The sequence below is a fragment of the Nerophis ophidion genome, linkage group LG22, assembly GCF_033978795.1.
Source record: "Nerophis ophidion isolate RoL-2023_Sa linkage group LG22, RoL_Noph_v1.0, whole genome shotgun sequence".
Lineage (NCBI taxonomy): Eukaryota > Metazoa > Chordata > Actinopteri > Syngnathiformes > Syngnathidae > Nerophis > Nerophis ophidion.
In genome coordinates, this window is record NC_084632.1 from 3188158 (window position 1) to 3210456 (window position 22299).

A 22299-nucleotide genomic window follows, 5' to 3' on the forward strand; every position below is an offset into this window, starting at 1 on the left:
TGTCGGTTTTTGATACAGTGCCGCCTGAGGGATCGAAGGTCACAGTCATTCAATGTTGGTTTCCGGCCATGCCGCTTACGTGGAGTGATTTCTCCAGATTCTCTGAACCTTTTGATGATATTATGGAGCGTAGATGTTGAAATCCATACATTTCTTGCAATTGCACTTTGAGAAATGTTGTTCTTAAACTGTTTGACTATTTGCTCACGCAGTTGTGGACAAAGGGGTGTACCTCGCCCCATCCTTTCTTGTGAAAGACTGAGCATTTTTTGGGAAGCTGCTTTTATAGCCAATCATGGCACCCACCTGTTCCCAATTAGCCTGCACACCTGTGGGATGTTCCAAATAAGTGTTTGATGAGCATTCCTCAACTTTATCAGTATTTATTGCCACCTTTCCCAACTTCTTTGTCACGTGTTGCTGGCATCAAATTCTACAGGTAATGATTTGGACAAAAAAAAAACGTTTATGAGTTTGAACATCAAATATGTTGTCTTTGTAGCATATTCAACTGAATATGGCTTGAAAATTATTTGCAAATTATTGTATTCCGTTTATATTTGCATCTAAAAAACAATTTCCCAACTCATATGGAAACGGGGTTTGTGTATAAAATATACAAAAGCACAGTTAAAATGGATAAACATTTTGTGAAAAAAACTAAATTTCAAAGATTGAAAATGACAAGAAATACAAAGCAGTCTATAAAACTCATTTAAAAATGGATAGAAAGATAAATATTTACAGTTCAGCTTGTGTTAAATGCCAGCACAATTTATTATTATTATTTTTTTTTACATTTCTAATATTCCATGTTAAATGGTGATGATGATTACTAAACTATTTGTGTTATAATTTATGGTCGCGTGACTATGGTTATGTAAGATTGCACGTTTTTGCTTTTTTTTTTTTTTTGCACATAATATTTTGTAATTCTAGGAAAATAAAACACCTAAAACTACTTCCGTTCTGACGTTCCAGACCGGAAACTATCTCAATACCGCCAGCTTGCCGTGCTGTACCATCGTGAAAAGGCGTGATAATAAGTACCAAAAGTAACCATGTGAATATAAGAGACTGCTTGGGGTTTTAAAAAAATGATTAAAATAGTATTTTAATAATCTTTTACATGTTTAGGTAGAAAATTGATGGATGTTTAGGACATTTATTTCCGGTTTGTCCCTCGTCGGTATCCTTAGTTAAGAATTAGCTTATTAACCTGTTAGCTCTAAAGTTGTGCGGGCGACAAGTCTGACTAAAAATGTCTCCTCTGTTAATGTTTCTGTCGTCGATAATCATGCTGAGCTGGGCTGACGTCTGTCCTTGTGAGAGACCCGAGTTATGCCAGCAGATACAAGACGAGAAAGACTTTGAGGTAAACTTTAGTGACTCAGACACGCTTTGATGTTTTCATTTCCTGTTAGCATCCTCGATTAGCATACTAGCTAGTTGTTGCACACTTTTATGTCACGTTAATATTCATGTGTTCCCCTTTTATGTCACAATAATATTCATGTGTTCCCCTTTTATGTCACAATAATATTCATGTGTTCCCCTTTTATGTCACAATAATATTCATGTGTTCACCTTTTATGTCACCATTTTCATGTGTTCATCTTTATTTCACATTAATATTAATGTGTTCACCTTTTTTATGTCTCAATAATATTCATGTTTTCACCTCTTATGTATCAATATTTGTGTTCACCAATTATGTTACATTAATCATGTGTTCACCTTTTATGTGTCATTAATATTCATGTGTTCACCTTTATTTCACAATATTTATGTTCACCTTTTATGTCTCATTAATATTCATGTGGTCACCTTTATTTCACATTAATATTCATGTGCGCACCTTTATTTTACATTAATATTCATGTGGTCACTGGTTTTGTCTCATTAATATTCACGTGTTCTCCTTTTATGTCACATTAATATTCACATGTTCACCTTTTATGTCTCATTAATATTCACATATTCACCTCTATTTCACATAAATCATGTTTTCACCTTTTTATGTCTCATTAATATTCATGTGTTCACCTTTTATGTCGCATTGATATGCATGTGCTGACCTTTTATGTCGCATTGATCATGTATTCACCTTTTATGTCACATTAATATCCATCCATCCATTTTCTACCGCTTATTCCCTTTCGGGGTCACGGGGGGCGCTGGCGCCTATACATTAATATGTCGGATTAAAATTCATGTTTACAATTTTTATATCACATTAACATTCATGTATTCAACTTTTATGTTACATTGATATTCATGTGTTCAACTTTCATGTAAGATTAATATTCATGTGTTCAACTTTTATGTCTGATTAATATTCATGTGTACAACTTTTGTTGCATTAATATTCATGTGGTCAATTTTTATGTCTGATTAATATGCATGTGATTTTATGTCACGTTAGTACTTTTATTTCTGATTAATATTCCTGTGTTCAACTTTTATGTCTGATTAATATTCATGTGTTCAACGTCTATGTCTGATTAATATTCATGTATTCAACGTCTATGTCAGATTAATATTCATGTATTCAAATTTTTTTGTTTGATTAATATTCATGTGTACAACTTTTATGTCACATTAGTACTTTTATTTCTGATTAATATTCCTGTGTTCAACTTTTATGTCTGATTAATATTCATGTGTTCAACTTTTATGTCTGATTAATATTCATGTGTTTTTATGTCACGTTAGTACTTTTATTTCTGATTAATATTCCTGTGTTCAACTTTTATGTCTGATTAATATTCATGTGTTCAACGCCTATGTCTGATTAATATTCATGTATTCAACGTCTATGTCTGATTAATATTCATGTATTCAATTTTTTTGTTTGATTAATATTCATGTGTACAACTTTTATGTCACATTAGTACTTTTATTTCTGATTAATATTCTTGTGTTCAACTTTTATGTCTGATTAATATTCATGTGTTCAACTTTTATGTCTGATTAATATTCATGTGTTCAACTTCTATGTCTGATTAATATTCATGTATTCAACTTTTTTTTGTCTGATTAATATTCATGTGTACAACTTTTATGTTACATTAGTACTTTTATGTCAGATTAGTATTCATGTTTTCAATTTTGATGTCACGTTAGTACTTTTATGTCTGACTAATATTCATGTGTTCATCTTTTATGTCAGATTAATATTCATTTGTCCAACTTTTATGTCTGATTAATATTCATGTGTTCAACTTGTTTGTCACATTAGTAGATTTATGTCTGATTAATATTCATGTCTTCAACTTTTACGTCAGATTAATATTCATGTGTTAAACTTTTATGTCACATTAATATTAATGTGTTCAACTTTTGTCGGATTAATATTCATGTGTTCAACTTTTATGTCTGATTAATATTCATGTGTTCAACTTTTATGTCAGATTAATATTCATGCCTTCAATTTTTATGTCAGATTAATATTCATGTGTTCAACTTTTATGTCACGTTAGTGGTTTTATGTCAAATTAGTATTCATATTTTCAACTTTATGTCACGTTAGTACTTTTATGTCTGATTAATATTCATGTTTTCAACTTTTATGTCACATATTCATGTTGTAAACTTAAAAATGTAAAAAATGTCAAATCTAGGGATAAGCGGTAGAAAATGGATGGATTGATATGATGTATATACTGTAAATATATACTTTATAACTTTTTTTTTAGATAATTTAAAAATATTAAATCTTACTTTTCGTTTTTGAACTGACCAAAAGTAACATACACAGGGCAGTGAGTGTTGTTTATTTTTTTCAAAGTTGTTTGGATAAACAATACCTCATAATAGTTTCAGCTAATACTTTTATTACAATATAAATGACAGGACAGTACTCGTAGCTGAGATAGGCGCCAGCGCCCCCCGCGACCACAAAAGGGAATAAGCGGTAGAAAATGGATGGATATATATAAAATGGATGGAGTACTCTTAAAATTAAATTTTTGTTTTCAGCTATTTAAAAATGTCAAAAATATTTAATATAGAGATAAATGGTAGAAAGTGGATGGATGTATATGATGTATTATATACAGTATGTGACTATATACTTTATAATTATTTTGTTAGATATTAAAAAATATACAACTTTAGACATTTTCGTTTTTGAACTGACCCAAAGTAACACAGTGTTGTTGTTTATTTTAAAGTTGTTCGGATAAACACCTCATAAGAGTTTCAGCTAATATCTTTATTACAGTATATGTCAAAAGACAGTACTATAGAAAGAAATTTAAAGTAATTTGTGTTGCCAGATATTTTAAAATGTCGAAAAATTTTGTTATATTTTGTTTGTATTAAATATATTCATATTTTATTTTACACGATGCATATTTTTAGATATTTAAAAATGTCAAACTTTTGACTCATGCTGTGTTATTGTATTTGATTAACTGAACAGGCAAAAGTAACATACGGGTGTCCATTTTATTTGAATAAACAATATCTCATAGGAATTTCAGCCAATATTTTTATTGGAGTAGATGAAATAAATCATGTGTTGGCAGGTATTTAGAGAGTTTGACTAACATTCAGTGCATAGTACTGTAAGACGGAACAGATGATGACAACATGCTTGGTGAAATATGAGACTTGTTAATAAAGACATGCGTGTGCTCTCAGGTGTTTGTGTTCGACGTGGGCGGCAAGACGTGGAAGTGGTACGACTGGAGCGTGGTGACGACCGTGGCGACATTCGGCAAATACGACGGCGAGCTCATGTGCCACGCCCATTCTAAAGGAGCGCGCGTGGTCCTCAAAGGTGCTTCCTTCCTCTCGCAACGCCATGACGTTTTGTTTTTTTTACGTTTCTTCTTCTCCAACCAGGCGACGTTCACCTGGCCTCCATTGTGGACCAAAGCAACAGGACCGCTTGGATCACGGAGATGGTGGACTTGGCCAGACGTCAGTTTATGGATGGCATCAACCTGGACATCGAGCAAGCCGTGGAAGAAGGCTCGCCCGAGTACTCTGCGCTCACAGACCTGGTCAAAGAGACCACAGAGGCTTTCCACAAGCAGATACCTGGTTCTCAGGTGACCTGTTTTGATTGATTGATTGATACTTTTATTAGTAGATTGCACAGTTCAGTACATATTCCGTACAATTGACCACTAAATGGTAACACCCCAATAAGTTTTTCAACTTGTTTAAGTCGGGGTCCACGTTAATCAATTCATGGTACAAATATATACTATCAACATAATACAGTCATCACACAAGTTAATCATCATAGTATGTACATTGAATTATTTACATTATTTACAATCCGGGGGGTGGGATGAGGAGCTTTGGTTGATATCAGTACTTCAGTCATCAACAGAGAAATGTGGACATTGAAACAGTGTAGGTCTTATTTAGTAGGATATGTACAGCCAGCAGAGAACATAGTGAGTTCACATAGCATAAGAACAAGTATATACATTAGAAGTACATTTCAGTTGTTTATAATCCGGGGAGATGGGATGTGAATGGAGGAGGGTATTAGTAAAGTGTTGAAGTTGCCTGGAGGTGTTGTTTAAGAGCGCTTTTGAAGGAATATAGAGATGCACTTACTTTTATACCTGTTGGGAGTGCATTCCACATTGATGTGGCATAGAAAGAGAATGAGTTAAGACCTTTGTTAGATGGGAATCTGGGTTTAACGTGGTTTGTGGAGCTCCCCCTGGTGTTGTGGTTATGGCGGTCATTTACGTTAAGGAAGTAATTTGACATGTACTTCGGGATCAAGGAGGTGTAGCGGATTTTATAGACTAGGCTCAGTCCAAGTTGTTTTACTCTGTCCTCCACCCTGTTACTCTGTCCTCCACCCTGTGAGAAGAAATATTTCATTTGTACACCTTCTCACCCGACTTAAATCCGTAGGTGTCCTTCGATGTTGCCTGGTCGCCCCAATGTGTGGACAAGCGCTGCTACGACTACGTCGCCATCGCCGACTCCTGTGACCTGCTCTTCGTCATGTCCTACGACGAGCAGAGTCAGATCCTGGGGGACTGCATCGCCATGGCCAACTCCCCCGTCACTCAAACGCTTGGAGGTTGTTGTCCCACGTGTGTCTCTTCACTCTTGGCTACTCATCCTGCTTTTGTCTGCAGGCTACGATCAGTATTTGAAGATCAGCGTGGATCCAAAGAAGTTGTTGATGGGCGTACCATGGTATGGCTACGACTACCCTTGCATCAACTTTACCCAGGTAGGACCTTCGGTCACGTGAAACATTGATATCATTTTATTATAGTCTGTGAACTCAGTCAGATGACGGCTGCGTAGTGTTACAGCGATGTATCAGGGAAGAACTAGAACAATATAGGAGTCAACTCAAAATACCTGAGAAATTAGAAACTATTTTTTTTTTTAAAGGCTTAAATAATACGGTATTTTCCGGACTACAGAGTGCACAGGTAAATAAGCCATTCCCACTAGATAAAATAAAAAATAATTTCCATATATTAGTCACAGATATATACGTTATGTATACGTTCCCATCCATCCATTTTCTACCGCTTATTCCCTTTATATACATACATACATACATATACACACATGTACATACACAAGTACATATACACATAATATATATATACACATTATATATATATATATATATATATATATATATATATATATATATAAAATAACTGTTTAATAAATACACTTTTGGTTAATCAACTTAGTTGTAGTTTCCCTCTCTGCATGAAAGTTATAAAATGAGCATATATTAATGCAGTATGAAGAAGAATGTTTGAATGTAGACACATAGAATCATCAAAATTCTGTGATTATATGCATCAAGTGTTCATTCAAGGCTTGGGCAAAATATCGCGATATATGTCGTGTATCTTGACATGGTACAAAATATCAGGATTTTAATAAACGGCCATAATTCAAGGATCAATTATTTGTGTCCATCCATTTTCTTAATCTGTTCCCTTCCCTGTTTACTGTATTAATGAGCTCATGACTACTGTAGAATATATCAGTGTCGTCTGCAAGTAGTATACATTTCACTACGTTGTATCATTAATGTACATACATACATACATACGTACATACATAGGGCTTCACGGTGGAAGGGGGGTTAGTGCGCCTGCCTCACAAATCGAAGGTCCAGTAGTCCTGGGTTCAATCCTGGGCTCTGGATCTTTCTGTGTGGAGTTTGCATGTTCTCCCCGTGACTGCGTGGGTTCCCTCCGGGTACTCCGGCTTCCTCCCACCTCCATAGACATGCACCTGGGGATAGGCCCCTCCCACTTCCAAAGACATGCACCTGGGGATAGGTTGATTGGCAACACTAAATGGTCCCTAGTGTGTGAATGTTGTCTGTCTATATGTGTTGGACCTGCGATGAGGTGGCGACTTGTCCAGAGTGTACACCGCCTTCCCCGCCTGATTGTAGCTGAGATAGGCGCCAGCGCCCCCTGCTACCCCAAAGGGAATAAGTGGTAGAAAGTGGATGGACATACATACATACATACATGTCTAATAGAAGTCTCCATAGCATGCTCACTATGAGCATTATCAACATTGATGTATTATTGGGATCGAATCCAAATGAAAAGCGGTCACATTTGGGAACCATCCTGCTGGACCATTTAGCACCTACTGTGAGCATCTGTTGAGGCAAGAGATGCCAGCATACACAGTGCAAACTTACCGTCGTCTTCTGTCCCAGGATGGCGTTTGCTACGTGGCAGAGGTGCCGTTCCGTGGCGCCCCATGCAGCGACGCAGCCGGCAAGCAGAAAACGTACAAGTGGATAAACAAGCAGATGAGCAGCTCGTTGTCCGGTCGGCTGTGGGACGACAAGCAGCAGGCCCCATACTTCAATTACAAGGTGGGTCTTTGTCATTGAACCAGTCCTGGACAGGTGTGGAAGAGATTGGTAGTGCGGGAATACTGGACTACAGCATCTTGGTGTACTTTAAAATGTCTGCTACAGTAGGAGTTGGCTGATAATTAGGGCTGAACAATTAATGCTTCTCACAATTATGAAAATATTGGGGGGGGGGGGCGATAAATGGGTCGAGCAACGTACATCCAGATTCCTGAGCTTGTCACGGTAAATTTGAATGAGTGACAAAAAGAGCACACCGACTACAAGGTTGAGATGTTTACTACTTTTTATTTGACACAGCGCTAGTAGGCCTCATCAGTAATCACTAGAATAATTGATAGATAGTACTTTGATTCCTTTAGGAGAGTTCCCTCGAGAAAATTTAAATTCCAGCAGCAGTGTACAAAATTGAGATCAAATTTAAAAAGTAAATAATGGGGGTATAAATGGAAACAAAATAGAAAAATATTACAATGAGAATAAAAATATAACCGTAAAATAAGAATATAGCAAGAGAAACTAGGCAGTAGTGACCATGTCATGAAAAATACTACTCAAAACTACACTCAATGAAAAATAAAGTAAGGCACATGATTTACGTTTTAATGCAACCACAGACAGATTGGTAATGTAATCCGCTGTTAAAGGCAGAATATCAGGGAAACTGACATAAATGTTGTCATTGTGAGGAGAAAGGAACATTTGGGAAATAATTTGTTCAATAGTCTATTCATCCTCAAAACATGTCCTGAACTAAACAATGTGGAGACGACCACAGAATAAAGCTAGCAAGAACAATCATACACACACACAACACATGTCATCTGTTGTGTTGTTGTGGACGACATCATGGATGTAACATCAATGTACAAACAATCATACACACACAACACATGTCATCTGTTGTGTTGTTGTGAACGACATCATGGATGTAACATCAATGTACAAACAATCATACACACACAACACATGTCATCTGTTGTGTTGTTGTGAACGACATCATGGATGTAACATCAATGTACAAACAATCATACACACACAACACATGTCATCTGTTGTGTTGTTGTGAACGACATCATGGATGTAACATCAATGTACAAACAATCATACACACACAACACATGTCATCTGTTGTGTTGTTGTGGACGACATCATGGATGTAACATCAATGTACAAACAATCATACACACACAACACATGTCATCTGTTGTGTTGTTGTGAACGACATCATGGATGTAACATCAATGTACAAACAATCATACACACACAACACATGTCATCTGTTGTGTTGTTGTGAACGACATCATGGATGTAACATCAATGTACAAACAATCATACACACACAACACGTCATCTGTTGTGTTGTTGTGAACGACATCATGGATGTAACATCAATGTACAAACAATCATACACACACAACACGTCATCTGTTGTGTTGTTCTGAACGACATCATGGATGTAACATCAATGTACAAACAATCATACACACACAACACATGTCATCTGTTGTGTTGTTGTGAACGACATCATGGATGTAACATCAATGTACAAACAATCACACACACACAACACATGTGATCTGTTGTGTTGTTGTGAACGACATCATGGATGTAACATCAATGTACAAACAATCATACACACACACACAACACATGTGATCTGTTGTGTTGTTGTGAACGATGTCATGGATGTAACATCAATGTACAAACAATCACACACACACAACACATGTCATCTGTTGTGTTGTTGTGAACGATGTCATGGATGTAACATCAATGTACAAACAATCATACACACACAACACATGTCATCTGTTGTGTTGTTGTGAACGACATCATGGATGTAACATCAATGTACAAACAATCATACACACACAACACATGTCATCTATTGTGTTGTTGTGAACGACATCATGGATGTAACATCAATGTACAAACAATCACACACACACAACACATGTCATCTGTTGTGTTGTTGTGAACGACATCATGGATGTAACATCAATGTACAAACAATCATACACACACAACACATGTCATCTATTGTGTTGTTGTGAACGACATCATGGATGTAACATCAATGTACAAACAATCACACGCACACAACACATGTCATCTGTTGTGTTGTTGTGAACGACATCATGGATGTAACATCAATGTACAAACAATCATACACACACAACACATGTCATCTGTTGTGTTGTTGTGAACGACATCATGGATGTAACATCAATGTACAAACAATCACACACAACACATGTCATCTGTTGTGTTGTTGTGAACGACATCATGGATGTAACATCAATGTACAAACAATCACACACACACAACACATGTCATCTGTTGTGTTGTTGTGAACGACATCATGGATGTAACATCAATGTACAAACAATCACACACACACAACACATGTCATCTGTTGTGTTGTTGTGAACGACATCATGGATGTACCATCAATGTACAAACAATCACACACACACAACACATGTCATCTGTTGTGTTGTTGTGAACGACATCATGGATGTAACATCAATGTACAAACAATCACACACAACACATGTCATCTGTTGTGTTGTTGTGAACGACATCATGGATGTAACATCAATGTACAAACAATCATACACACACAACACGTCATCTGTTGTGTTGTTGTGAACGACATCATGGATGTAACATCAATGTACAAACAATCATACACACACAACACATGTCATCTGTTGTGTTGTTGTGAACGACATCATGGATGTAACATCAATGTACAAACAATCATACACACACAACACATGTGATCTGTTGTGTTGTTGTGAACGACATCATGGATGTAACATCAATGTACAAACAATCATACACACACAACACATGTCATCTGTTGTGTTGTTGTGAACGATGTCATGGATGTAACATCAATGTACAAACAATCACACACACACAACACATGTCATCTGTTGTGTTGTTGTGAACGATGTCATGGATGTAACATCAATGTACAAACAATCATACACACACAACACATGTCATCTGTTGTGTTGTTGTGAATGACATCATGGATGTAACATCAATGTACAAACAATCATACACACACAACACATGTCATCTATTGTGTTGTTGTGAACGACATCATGGGTGTAACATCAATGTACAAACAATCATACACACACAACACATGTCATCTATTGTGTTGTTGTGAACGACATCATGGATGTAACATCAATGTAAAAACAATCACACACACACAACACATGTCATCTGTTGTGTTGTTGTGAACGACATCATGGATGTAACATCAATGTACAAACAATCATACACACACAACACATGTCATCTGTTGTGTTGTTGTGAACGACATCATGGATGTAACATCAATGTACAAACAATCACACACACACACACAACACGTCATCTGTTGTGTTGTTGTGAACGACATCATGGATGTACCATCAATGTACAAACAATCACACACACACAACACATGTCATCTGTTGTGTTGTTGTGAACGACATCATGGATGTAACATCAATGTACAAACAATCACACACACACAACACATGTCATCTGTTGTGTTGTTGTGAACGACATCATGGATGTAACATCAATCTAAAAACAATCATACACACACACAACACACGTCATCTGTTGTGTTGTTGTGAAAGACATCATGGATGTAACATCAATCTAAAAACAATCATACACACACACAACACATGTCATCTGTTGTGTTGTTGTGAACGACATCATGGATGTAACATCAATGTACAAACAATCATACACACACAACACATGTCATCTGTTGTGTTGTTGTGAACGACATCATGGATGTAACATCAATGTACAAACAATCATACACACACAACACATGTCATCTGTTGTGTTGTTGTGAACGACATCATGGATGTAACATCAATGTACAAACAATCATACACACACAACACATGTCATCTGTTGTGTTGTTGTGAACGACATCATGGATGTAACATCAATGTACAAACAATCATACACACACAACACATGGCATCTGTTGTGTTGTTGTGAACGACGTCATGGATGTAACATCAATGTACAAACAATCATACACACACAACACATGGCATCTGTTGTGTTGTTGTGAACGACATCATGGATGTAACATCAATGTACAAACAATCATACACACACAACACATGTCATCTGTTGTGTTGTTGTGAACGACATCATGGATGTAACATCAATGTACAAACAATCACACACACACACACAACACGTCATCTGTTGTGTTGTTGTGAACGACATCATGGATGTAACATCAATCTAAAAACAATCATACACACACACAACACATGTCATCTGTTGTGTTGTTGTGAACGACATCATGGATGTAACATCAATGTACAAACAATCATACACACACAACACATGTCATCTGTTGTGTTGTTGTGAACGACATCATGGATGTAACATCAATGTACAAACAATCATACACACACAACACATGTCATCTGTTGTGTTGTTGTGAACGACATCATGGATGTAACATCAATCTAAAAACAATCATACACACACACAACACACGTCATCTGTTGTGTTGTTGTGAACGACATCATGGATGTAACATCAATGTACAAACAATCATACACACACAACACATGGCATCTGTTGTGTTGTTGTGAACGACATCATGGATGTAACATCAATGTACAAACAATCATACACACACAACACATGTCATCTGTTGTGTTGTTGTGAACGACATCATGGATGTAACATCAATGTACAAACAATCACACACACACACACAACACGTCATCTGTTGTGTTGTTGTGAACGACATCATGGATGTAACATCAATCTAAAAACAATCATACACACACACAACACATGTCATCTGTTGTGTTGTTGTGAACGACATCATGGATGTAACATCAATGTACAAACAATCATACACACACAACACATGTCATCTGTTGTGTTGTTGTGAACGACATCATGGATGTAACATCAATCTAAAAACAATCATACACACACACAACACACGTCATCTGTTGTGTTGTTGTGAAAGACATCATGGATGTAACATCAATCTAAAAACAATCATACACACACACAACACATGTCATCTGTTGTGTTGTTGTGAACGACATCATGGATGTAACATCAATGTACAAACAATCATACACACACAACACATGTCATCTGTTGTGTTGTTGTGAACGACATCATGGATGTAACATCAATGTACAAACAATCATACACACACAACACATGTCATCTGTTGTGTTGTTGTGAACGACATCATGGATGTAACATCAATGTACAAACAATCATACACACACAACACATGTCATCTGTTGTGTTGTTGTGAACGACATCATGGATGTAACATCAATGTACAAACAATCATACACACACAACACATGGCATCTGTTGTGTTGTTGTGAACGACGTCATGGATGTAACATCAATGTACAAACAATCATACACACACAACACATGGCATCTGTTGTGTTGTTGTGAACGACATCATGGATGTAACATCAATGTACAAACAATCATACACACACAACACATGTCATCTGTTGTGTTGTTGTGAACGACATCATGGATGTAACATCAATGTACAAACAATCATACACACACAACACATGTGATCTGTTGTGTTGTTGTGAACGACATCATGGATGTAACATCAATGTACAAACAATCATACACACACAACACATGTCATCTGTTGTGTTGTTGTGAACGACATCATGGATGTAACATCAATGTACAAACAATCATACACACACAACACATGTCATCTGTTGTGTTGTTGTGAACGACATCATGGATGTAACATCAATGTACAAACAATCATACACACACACAACACATGTCATCTGTTGTGTTGTTGTGAACGATGTCATGGATGTAACATCAATGTACAAACAATCACACACACACAACACATGTCATCTGTTGTGTTGTTGTGAACGATGTCATGGATGTAACATCAATGTACAAACAATCATACACACACAACACATGTCATCTGTTGTGTTGTTGTGAACGACATCATGGATGTAACATCAATGTACAAACAATCACACACACACAACACATGTGATCTGTTGTGTTGTTGTGAACGACATCATGGATGTAACATCAATGTACAAACAATCATACACACACACACAACACATGTGATCTGTTGTGTTGTTGTGAACGATGTCATGGATGTAACATCAATGTACAAACAATCACACACACACAACACATGTCATCTGTTGTGTTGTTGTGAACGATGTCATGGATGTAACATCAATGTACAAACAATCATACACACACAACACATGTCATCTGTTGTGTTGTTGTGAACGACATCATGGATGTAACATCAATGTACAAACAATCATACACACACAACACATGTCATCTATTGTGTTGTTGTGAACGACATCATGGATGTAACATCAATGTACAAACAATCACACACACACAACACATGTCATCTGTTGTGTTGTTGTGAACGACATCATGGATGTAACATCAATGTACAAACAATCACACACAACACATGTCATCTGTTGTGTTGTTGTGAACGACATCATGGATGTAACATCAATGTACAAACAATCATACACACACAACACGTCATCTGTTGTGTTGTTGTGAACGACATCATGGATGTAACATCAATGTACAAACAATCATACACACACAACACATGTCATCTGTTGTGTTGTTGTGAACGACATCATGGATGTAACATCAATGTACAAACAATCATACACACACAACACATGTGATCTGTTGTGTTGTTGTGAACGACATCATGGATGTAACATCAATGTACAAACAATCATACACACACAACACATGTCATCTGTTGTGTTGTTGTGAACGATGTCATGGATGTAACATCAATGTACAAACAATCACACACACACAACACATGTCATCTGTTGTGTTGTTGTGAACGATGTCATGGATGTAACATCAATGTACAAACAATCATACACACACAACACATGTCATCTGTTGTGTTGTTGTGAATGACATCATGGATGTAACATCAATGTACAAACAATCATACACACACAACACATGTCATCTATTGTGTTGTTGTGAACGACATCATGGATGTAACATCAATGTACAAACAATCATACACACACAACACATGTCATCTATTGTGTTGTTGTGAACGACATCATGGATGTAACATCAATGTACAAACAATCATACACACACAACACATGTCATCTGTTGTGTTGTTGTGAACGACATCATGGATGTAACATCAATGTACAAACAATCATACACACACAACACATGTCATCTGTTGTGTTGTTGTGAACGACATCATGGATGTAACATCAATGTACAAACAATCACACACACACACACAACACGTCATCTGTTGTGTTGTTGTGAACGACATCATGGATGTACCATCAATGTACAAACAATCACACACACACAACACATGTCATCTGTTGTGTTGTTGTGAACGACATCATGGATGTAACATCAATGTACAAACAATCACACACACACAACACATGTCATCTGTTGTGTTGTTGTGAACGACATCATGGATGTAACATCAATCTAAAAACAATCATACACACACACAACACACGTCATCTGTTGTGTTGTTGTGAAAGACATCATGGATGTAACATCAATCTAAAAACAATCATACACACACACAACACATGTCATCTGTTGTGTTGTTGTGAACGACATCATGGATGTAACATCAATGTACAAACAATCATACACACACAACACATGTCATCTGTTGTGTTGTTGTGAACGACATCATGGATGTAACATCAATGTACAAACAATCATACACACACAACACATGTCATCTGTTGTGTTGTTGTGAACGACATCATGGATGTAACATCAATGTACAAACAATCATACACACACAACACATGTCATCTGTTGTGTTGTTGTGAACGACATCATGGATGTAACATCAATGTACAAACAATCATACACACACAACACATGGCATCTGTTGTGTTGTTGTGAACGACGTCATGGATGTAACATCAATGTACAAACAATCATACACACACAACACATGGCATCTGTTGTGTTGTTGTGAACGACATCATGGATGTAACATCAATGTACAAACAATCATACACACACAACACATGTCATCTGTTGTGTTGTTGTGAACGACATCATGGATGTAACATCAATGTACAAACAATCACACACACACACACAACACGTCATCTGTTGTGTTGTTGTGAACGACATCATGGATGTAACATCAATCTAAAAACAATCATACACACACACAACACATGTCATCTGTTGTGTTGTTGTGAACGACATCATGGATGTAACATCAATGTACAAACAATCATACACACACAACACATGTCATCTGTTGTGTTGTTGTGAACGACATCATGGATGTAACATCAATGTACAAACAATCATACACACACAACACATGGCATCTGTTGTGTTGTTGTGAACGACGTCATGGATGTAACATCAATGTACAAACAATCATACACACACAACACATGGCATCTGTTGTGTTGTTGTGAACGACATCATGGATGTAACATCAATGTACAAACAATCATACACACACAACACATGTCATCTGTTGTGTTGTTGTGAACGACATCATGGATGTAACATCAATGTACAAACAATCACACACACACACACAACACGTCATCTGTTGTGTTGTTGTGAACGACATCATGGATGTAACATCAATCTAAAAACAATCATACACACACACAACACATGTCATCTGTTGTGTTGTTGTGAACGACATCATGGATGTAACATCAATGTACAAACAATCATACACACACAACACATGTCATCTGTTGTGTTGTTGTGAACGACATCATGGATGTAACATCAATGTACAAACAATCATACACACACAACACATGTCATCTGTTGTGTTGTTGTGAACGACATCATGGATGTAACATCAATCTAAAAACAATCATACACACACACAACACACGTCATCTGTTGTGTTGTTGTGAACGACATCATGGATGTAACATCAATGTACAAACAATCATACACACACAACACATGGCATCTGTTGTGTTGTTGTGAACGACATCATGGATGTAACATCAATGTACAAACAATCATACACACACAACACATGTCATCTGTTGTGTTGTTGTGAACGACATCATGGATGTAACATCAATGTACAAACAATCACACACACACACACAACACGTCATCTGTTGTGTTGTTGTGAACGACATCATGGATGTAACATCAATCTAAAAACAATCATACACACACACAACACATGTCATCTGTTGTGTTGTTGTGAACGACATCATGGATGTAACATCAATGTACAAACAATCATACACACACAACACATGTCATCTGTTGTGTTGTTGTGAACGACATCATGGATGTAACATCAATCTAAAAACAATCATACACACACACAACACACGTCATCTGTTGTGTTGTTGTGAAAGACATCATGGATGTAACATCAATCTAAAAACAATCATACACACACACAACACATGTCATCTGTTGTGTTGTTGTGAACGACATCATGGATGTAACATCAATGTACAAACAATCATACACACACAACACATGTCATCTGTTGTGTTGTTGTGAACGACATCATGGATGTAACATCAATGTACAAACAATCATACACACACAACACATGTCATCTGTTGTGTTGTTGTGAACGACATCATGGATGTAACATCAATGTACAAACAATCATACACACACAACACATGTCATCTGTTGTGTTGTTGTGAACGACATCATGGATGTAACATCAATGTACAAACAATCATACACACACAACACATGGCATCTGTTGTGTTGTTGTGAACGACATCATGGATGTAACATCAATGTACAAACAATCACACACACACAACACATGTCATCTGTTGTGTTGTTGTGAACGACGTCATGGATGTAACATCAATGTACAAACAATCATACACACACAACACATGGCATCTGTTGTGTTGTTGTGAACGACATCATGGATGTAACATCAATGTACAAACAATCATACACACACAACACATGTCATCTGTTGTGTTGTTGTGAACGACATCATGGATGTAACATCAATGTACAAACAATCATACACACACAACACATGTGATCTGTTGTGTTGTTGTGAACGACATCATGGATGTAACATCAATGTACAAACAATCATACACACACAACACATGTCATCTGTTGTGTTGTTGTGAACGATGTCATGGATGTAACATCAATGTACAAACAATCACACACACACAACACATGTCATCTGTTGTGTTGTTGTGAACGATGTCATGGATGTAACATCAATGTACAAACAATCATACACACACAACACATGTCATCTGTTGTGTTGTTGTGAATGACATCATGGATGTAACATCAATGTACAAACAATCATACACACACAACACATGTCATCTGTTGTGTTGTTGTGAACGACATCATGGATGTAACATCAATGTACAAACAATCATACACACACAACACATGTCATCTATTGTGTTGTTGTGAACGACATCATGGATGTAACATCAATGTACAAACAATCACACACACACAACACATGTCATCTGTTGTGTTGTTGTGAACGACATCATGGATGTAACATCAATGTACAAACAATCATACACACACAACACATGTCATCTGTTGTGTTGTTGTGAACGACATCATGGATGTAACATCAATGTACAAACAATCACACACACACACACAACACGTCATCTGTTGTGTTGTTGTGAACGACATCATGGATGTACCATCAATGTACAAACAATCACACACACACAACACATGTCATCTGTTGTGTTGTTGTGAACGACATCATGGATGTAACATCAATGTACAAACAATCACACACACACAACACATGTCATCTGTTGTGTTGTTGTGAACGACATCATGGATGTAACATCAATCTAAAAACAATCATACACACACACAACACACGTCATCTGTTGTGTTGTTGTGAAAGACATCATGGATGTAACATCAATCTAAAAACAATCATACACACACACAACACATGTCATCTGTTGTGTTGTTGTGAACGACATCATGGATGTAACATCAATGTACAAACAATCATACACACACAACACATGTCATCTGTTGTGTTGTTGTGAACGACATCATGGATGTAACATCAATGTACAAACAATCATACACACACAACACATGTCATCTGTTGTGTTGTTGTGAACGACATCATGGATGTAACATCAATGTACAAACAATCATACACACACAACACATGTCATCTGTTGTGTTGTTGTGAACGACATCATGGATGTAACATCAATGTACAAACAATCATACACACACAACACATGGCATCTGTTGTGTTGTTGTGAACGACGTCATGGATGTAACATCAATGTACAAACAATCATACACACACAACACATGGCATCTGTTGTGTTGTTGTGAACGACATCATGGATGTAACATCAATGTACAAACAATCATACACACACAACACATGTCATCTGTTGTGTTGTTGTGAACGACATCATGGATGTAACATCAATGTACAAACAATCATACACACACAACACATGTCATCTGTTGTGTTGTTGTGAACGACATCATGGATGTAACATCAATGTACAAACAATCATACACACACAACACATGGCATCTGTTGTGTTGTTGTGAACGACGTCATGGATGTAACATCAATGTACAAACAATCATACACACACACAACACATGTCATCTGTTGTGTTGTTGTGAACGACATCATGGATGTAACATCAATGTACAAACAATCATACACACACAACACATGTCATCTGTTGTGTTGTTGTGAACGACATCATGGATGTAACATCAATGTACAAACAATCATACACACACAACACATGTCATCTGTTGTGTTGTTGTGAACGACATCATGGATGTAACATCAATGTACAAACAATCATACACACACACACAACACATGGCATCTGTTGTGTTGTTGTGAACGACGTCATGGATGTAACATCAATGTACAAACAATCATACACACACAACACATGTCATCTGTTGTGTTGTTGTGAACGACATCATGGATGTAACATCAATGTACAAACAATCATACACACACAACACATGGCATCTGTTGTGTTGTTGTGAACGACGTCATGGATGTAACATCAATGTACAAACAATCATACACACACACAACACATGTCATCTGTTGTGTTGTTGTGAACGACATCATGGATGTAACATCAATGTACAAACAATCAAATTGAGAGGATCACTTGTATTTATTTTTTTTTTTATAGAATCAAGTCACCTCTTTACTCAAGATAATAAAAGCAGCAAACTAAAAGATGAAAAAAAGTACTTTCCACAAGAATTATGAACTTAAATCACTTTTATACACAATTATGATTTGACTAAAAGTATTGGTCCAAATTGTCCAACGATGTATTCTACCAATAAATGTGAGGACTTTTGCATATATTTATATTTTATTAAACTGTATTTGACACAAAAAGCACGCACTATTGTGGTAAAATATGTGTTGAAGGTAAAAAAACAGAATTAAAAATAATACAGAAAAAGTGAATTTTACCATTTTTTTAAATAATTTATTGTTACTATTATTTTTCAGTTGTTGTGGTTTATTTGTTGCTAATTTATGTTTTAGTGGTCCAATAGAATTATTAATGGTGCTTTGATCATCTAACAGAATAATTGTGTCGACTTATGGAGTAAAACGCCGTGTGTCGTCATCTTTCAGGACCCAAAAGGACAAATTCACCAGGTTTGGTACGATGACCCAGAAAGTATTTGCCTGAAGACCCATGCGGTCCAATCCAAAGGTCTGAGAGGGGTGGGTATGTGGAACGCTAACATCTTGGACTACAGCGACGACCCCGTTGCTAGGCAGCAGAGCGCGGCAATGTGGAACGCTCTCTTTGGATGCCAGCCGGGCTAAAGTTTACGGTACGAGACGTCAGTGTCGGGGTTGCTAAGTCAACACCGGCCTTTTGTGGCAGCAGACATTGTTGTAGCTTTTATTGCCGCAGCCTTTCAAAGGCCTTCAGACATTCCACTGATCCAGTCTGCTATGGTTCCTTCATGCACTTTGTTTTTTGACAGCACCTTTTCTGCTTTGATACAATAAACGCCTGAGAGATCTTAGAATCACTTGTTCCACGTTAAAGTCTGCATGGTTTCTCGGGCTGTTTTGCAACACTTGTCCCAACAGGCCAGTCCCAACAACAAGTGTTAAAAGATCAGAGGACATACAGCAGGAGTTATGTGAAGTAAGCAAGATATTTACAGCGGCAAACTTCCTTTTACGCTTGAAAAAGGGCCTTTGTGTAATTTTTGAAACTTTTATTTATCCAGGGAAGTCCCAGTCCTCTCTTGCAAACAAACATTCATACGCCAGTGTGGAAGTCAAGCGTCTTGCCCAAGGACACAAGGGCAGTGACAGGCTGGATTCATACCAGGAACCCTCAAGTTTCTGTAGAGTAAGTTTTATTTCAACTTTTTTTACCTAAAAAAAACCCGTTTACATTGATTTGCGAATCCTTTTCAAGCCATATTCAGTTGAATATGCTACAAAGACAACATATTTGATGTTCAAACTGATAAACTTTTTTTTTTTTTGCAAATAATCATTAACTTTAGAATTAGATGCCAGTAACACGTGACGAAGAAGTTGGGAAAGGTGGCAATAAAGTTAAAGAATGCTCATCAAACACTTATTTGGAACATCCCACAGGTGTGCAGGCTAATTGGGAACAGGTGGGTGCCATGATTGGGTAGAAAACAGCTTCCCCAAAAAATGCTCAGTCTTTCACAAGAAGGGATGGGGCGAGGTACACCCCTTTGTCCACAACTGTGTGAGCAAATAGTCAAATAGTTTAAGAACAACGTTTCTCAAAGTGCAATTGCAAGAAATTTAGGGATTTCAACATCTACGCTCCATAATATCATCAAAAGGTTCAGAGAATCTGGAGAAATCACTCCACGTAAGCGGCATGGCCGGAAACCAATATTGAATGACCGTGACCTTCGATCCCTCAGACAGCACTGTATCAAAAACAGACATCAATCTCTAAAGGATATCACCACATGGGCTCAGGAACACTTCAGAAAACCACTGTCACTAAATACAGTTCGTCGCCACATCTGTAAGTGCAAGTTAAAGCTCTACTATGCAAAGCGAAAGCCATTTATCAACAACATCCAGAAACGCCGCCAGCTTCTTAGGGCCCGAGATCATCTAAGATGAAATGATGCAAAGTGGAAAAGTGTTCTGTGGTCTGACGAGTCCACATTTCAAATTTTGTTTGGAAATATTCGACATTGTGTCATCCGGACCAAAGGGGAAGCGAACCATCCAGACTGTTATAGGAGCAAAGTGTAAAAGCCAGCATGTGTGATGGTATGGGGGTGCATTAGTGCCCAAGGCATGG

General features: G+C 37.0%; 1 protein-coding gene across 1 annotated transcript; it reads left to right on the top strand.

Moving 5' to 3' along the window:
• The first annotated feature begins 996 nt into the window (after positions 1-996).
• Positions 997-21016, top strand: LOC133540422 (di-N-acetylchitobiase-like). The gene is made up of 7 exons (XM_061883011.1): positions 997-1375; positions 4648-4786; positions 4852-5060; positions 5890-6061; positions 6120-6217; positions 7697-7858; positions 20610-21016. Exons 1-7 carry the CDS (start codon positions 1262-1264, stop codon positions 20805-20807), a joined length of 1092 nt encoding a protein of 363 aa, XP_061738995.1. The 5' UTR covers positions 997-1261; the 3' UTR covers positions 20808-21016.
• The last annotated feature ends 1283 nt before the right edge of the window (positions 21017-22299 follow it).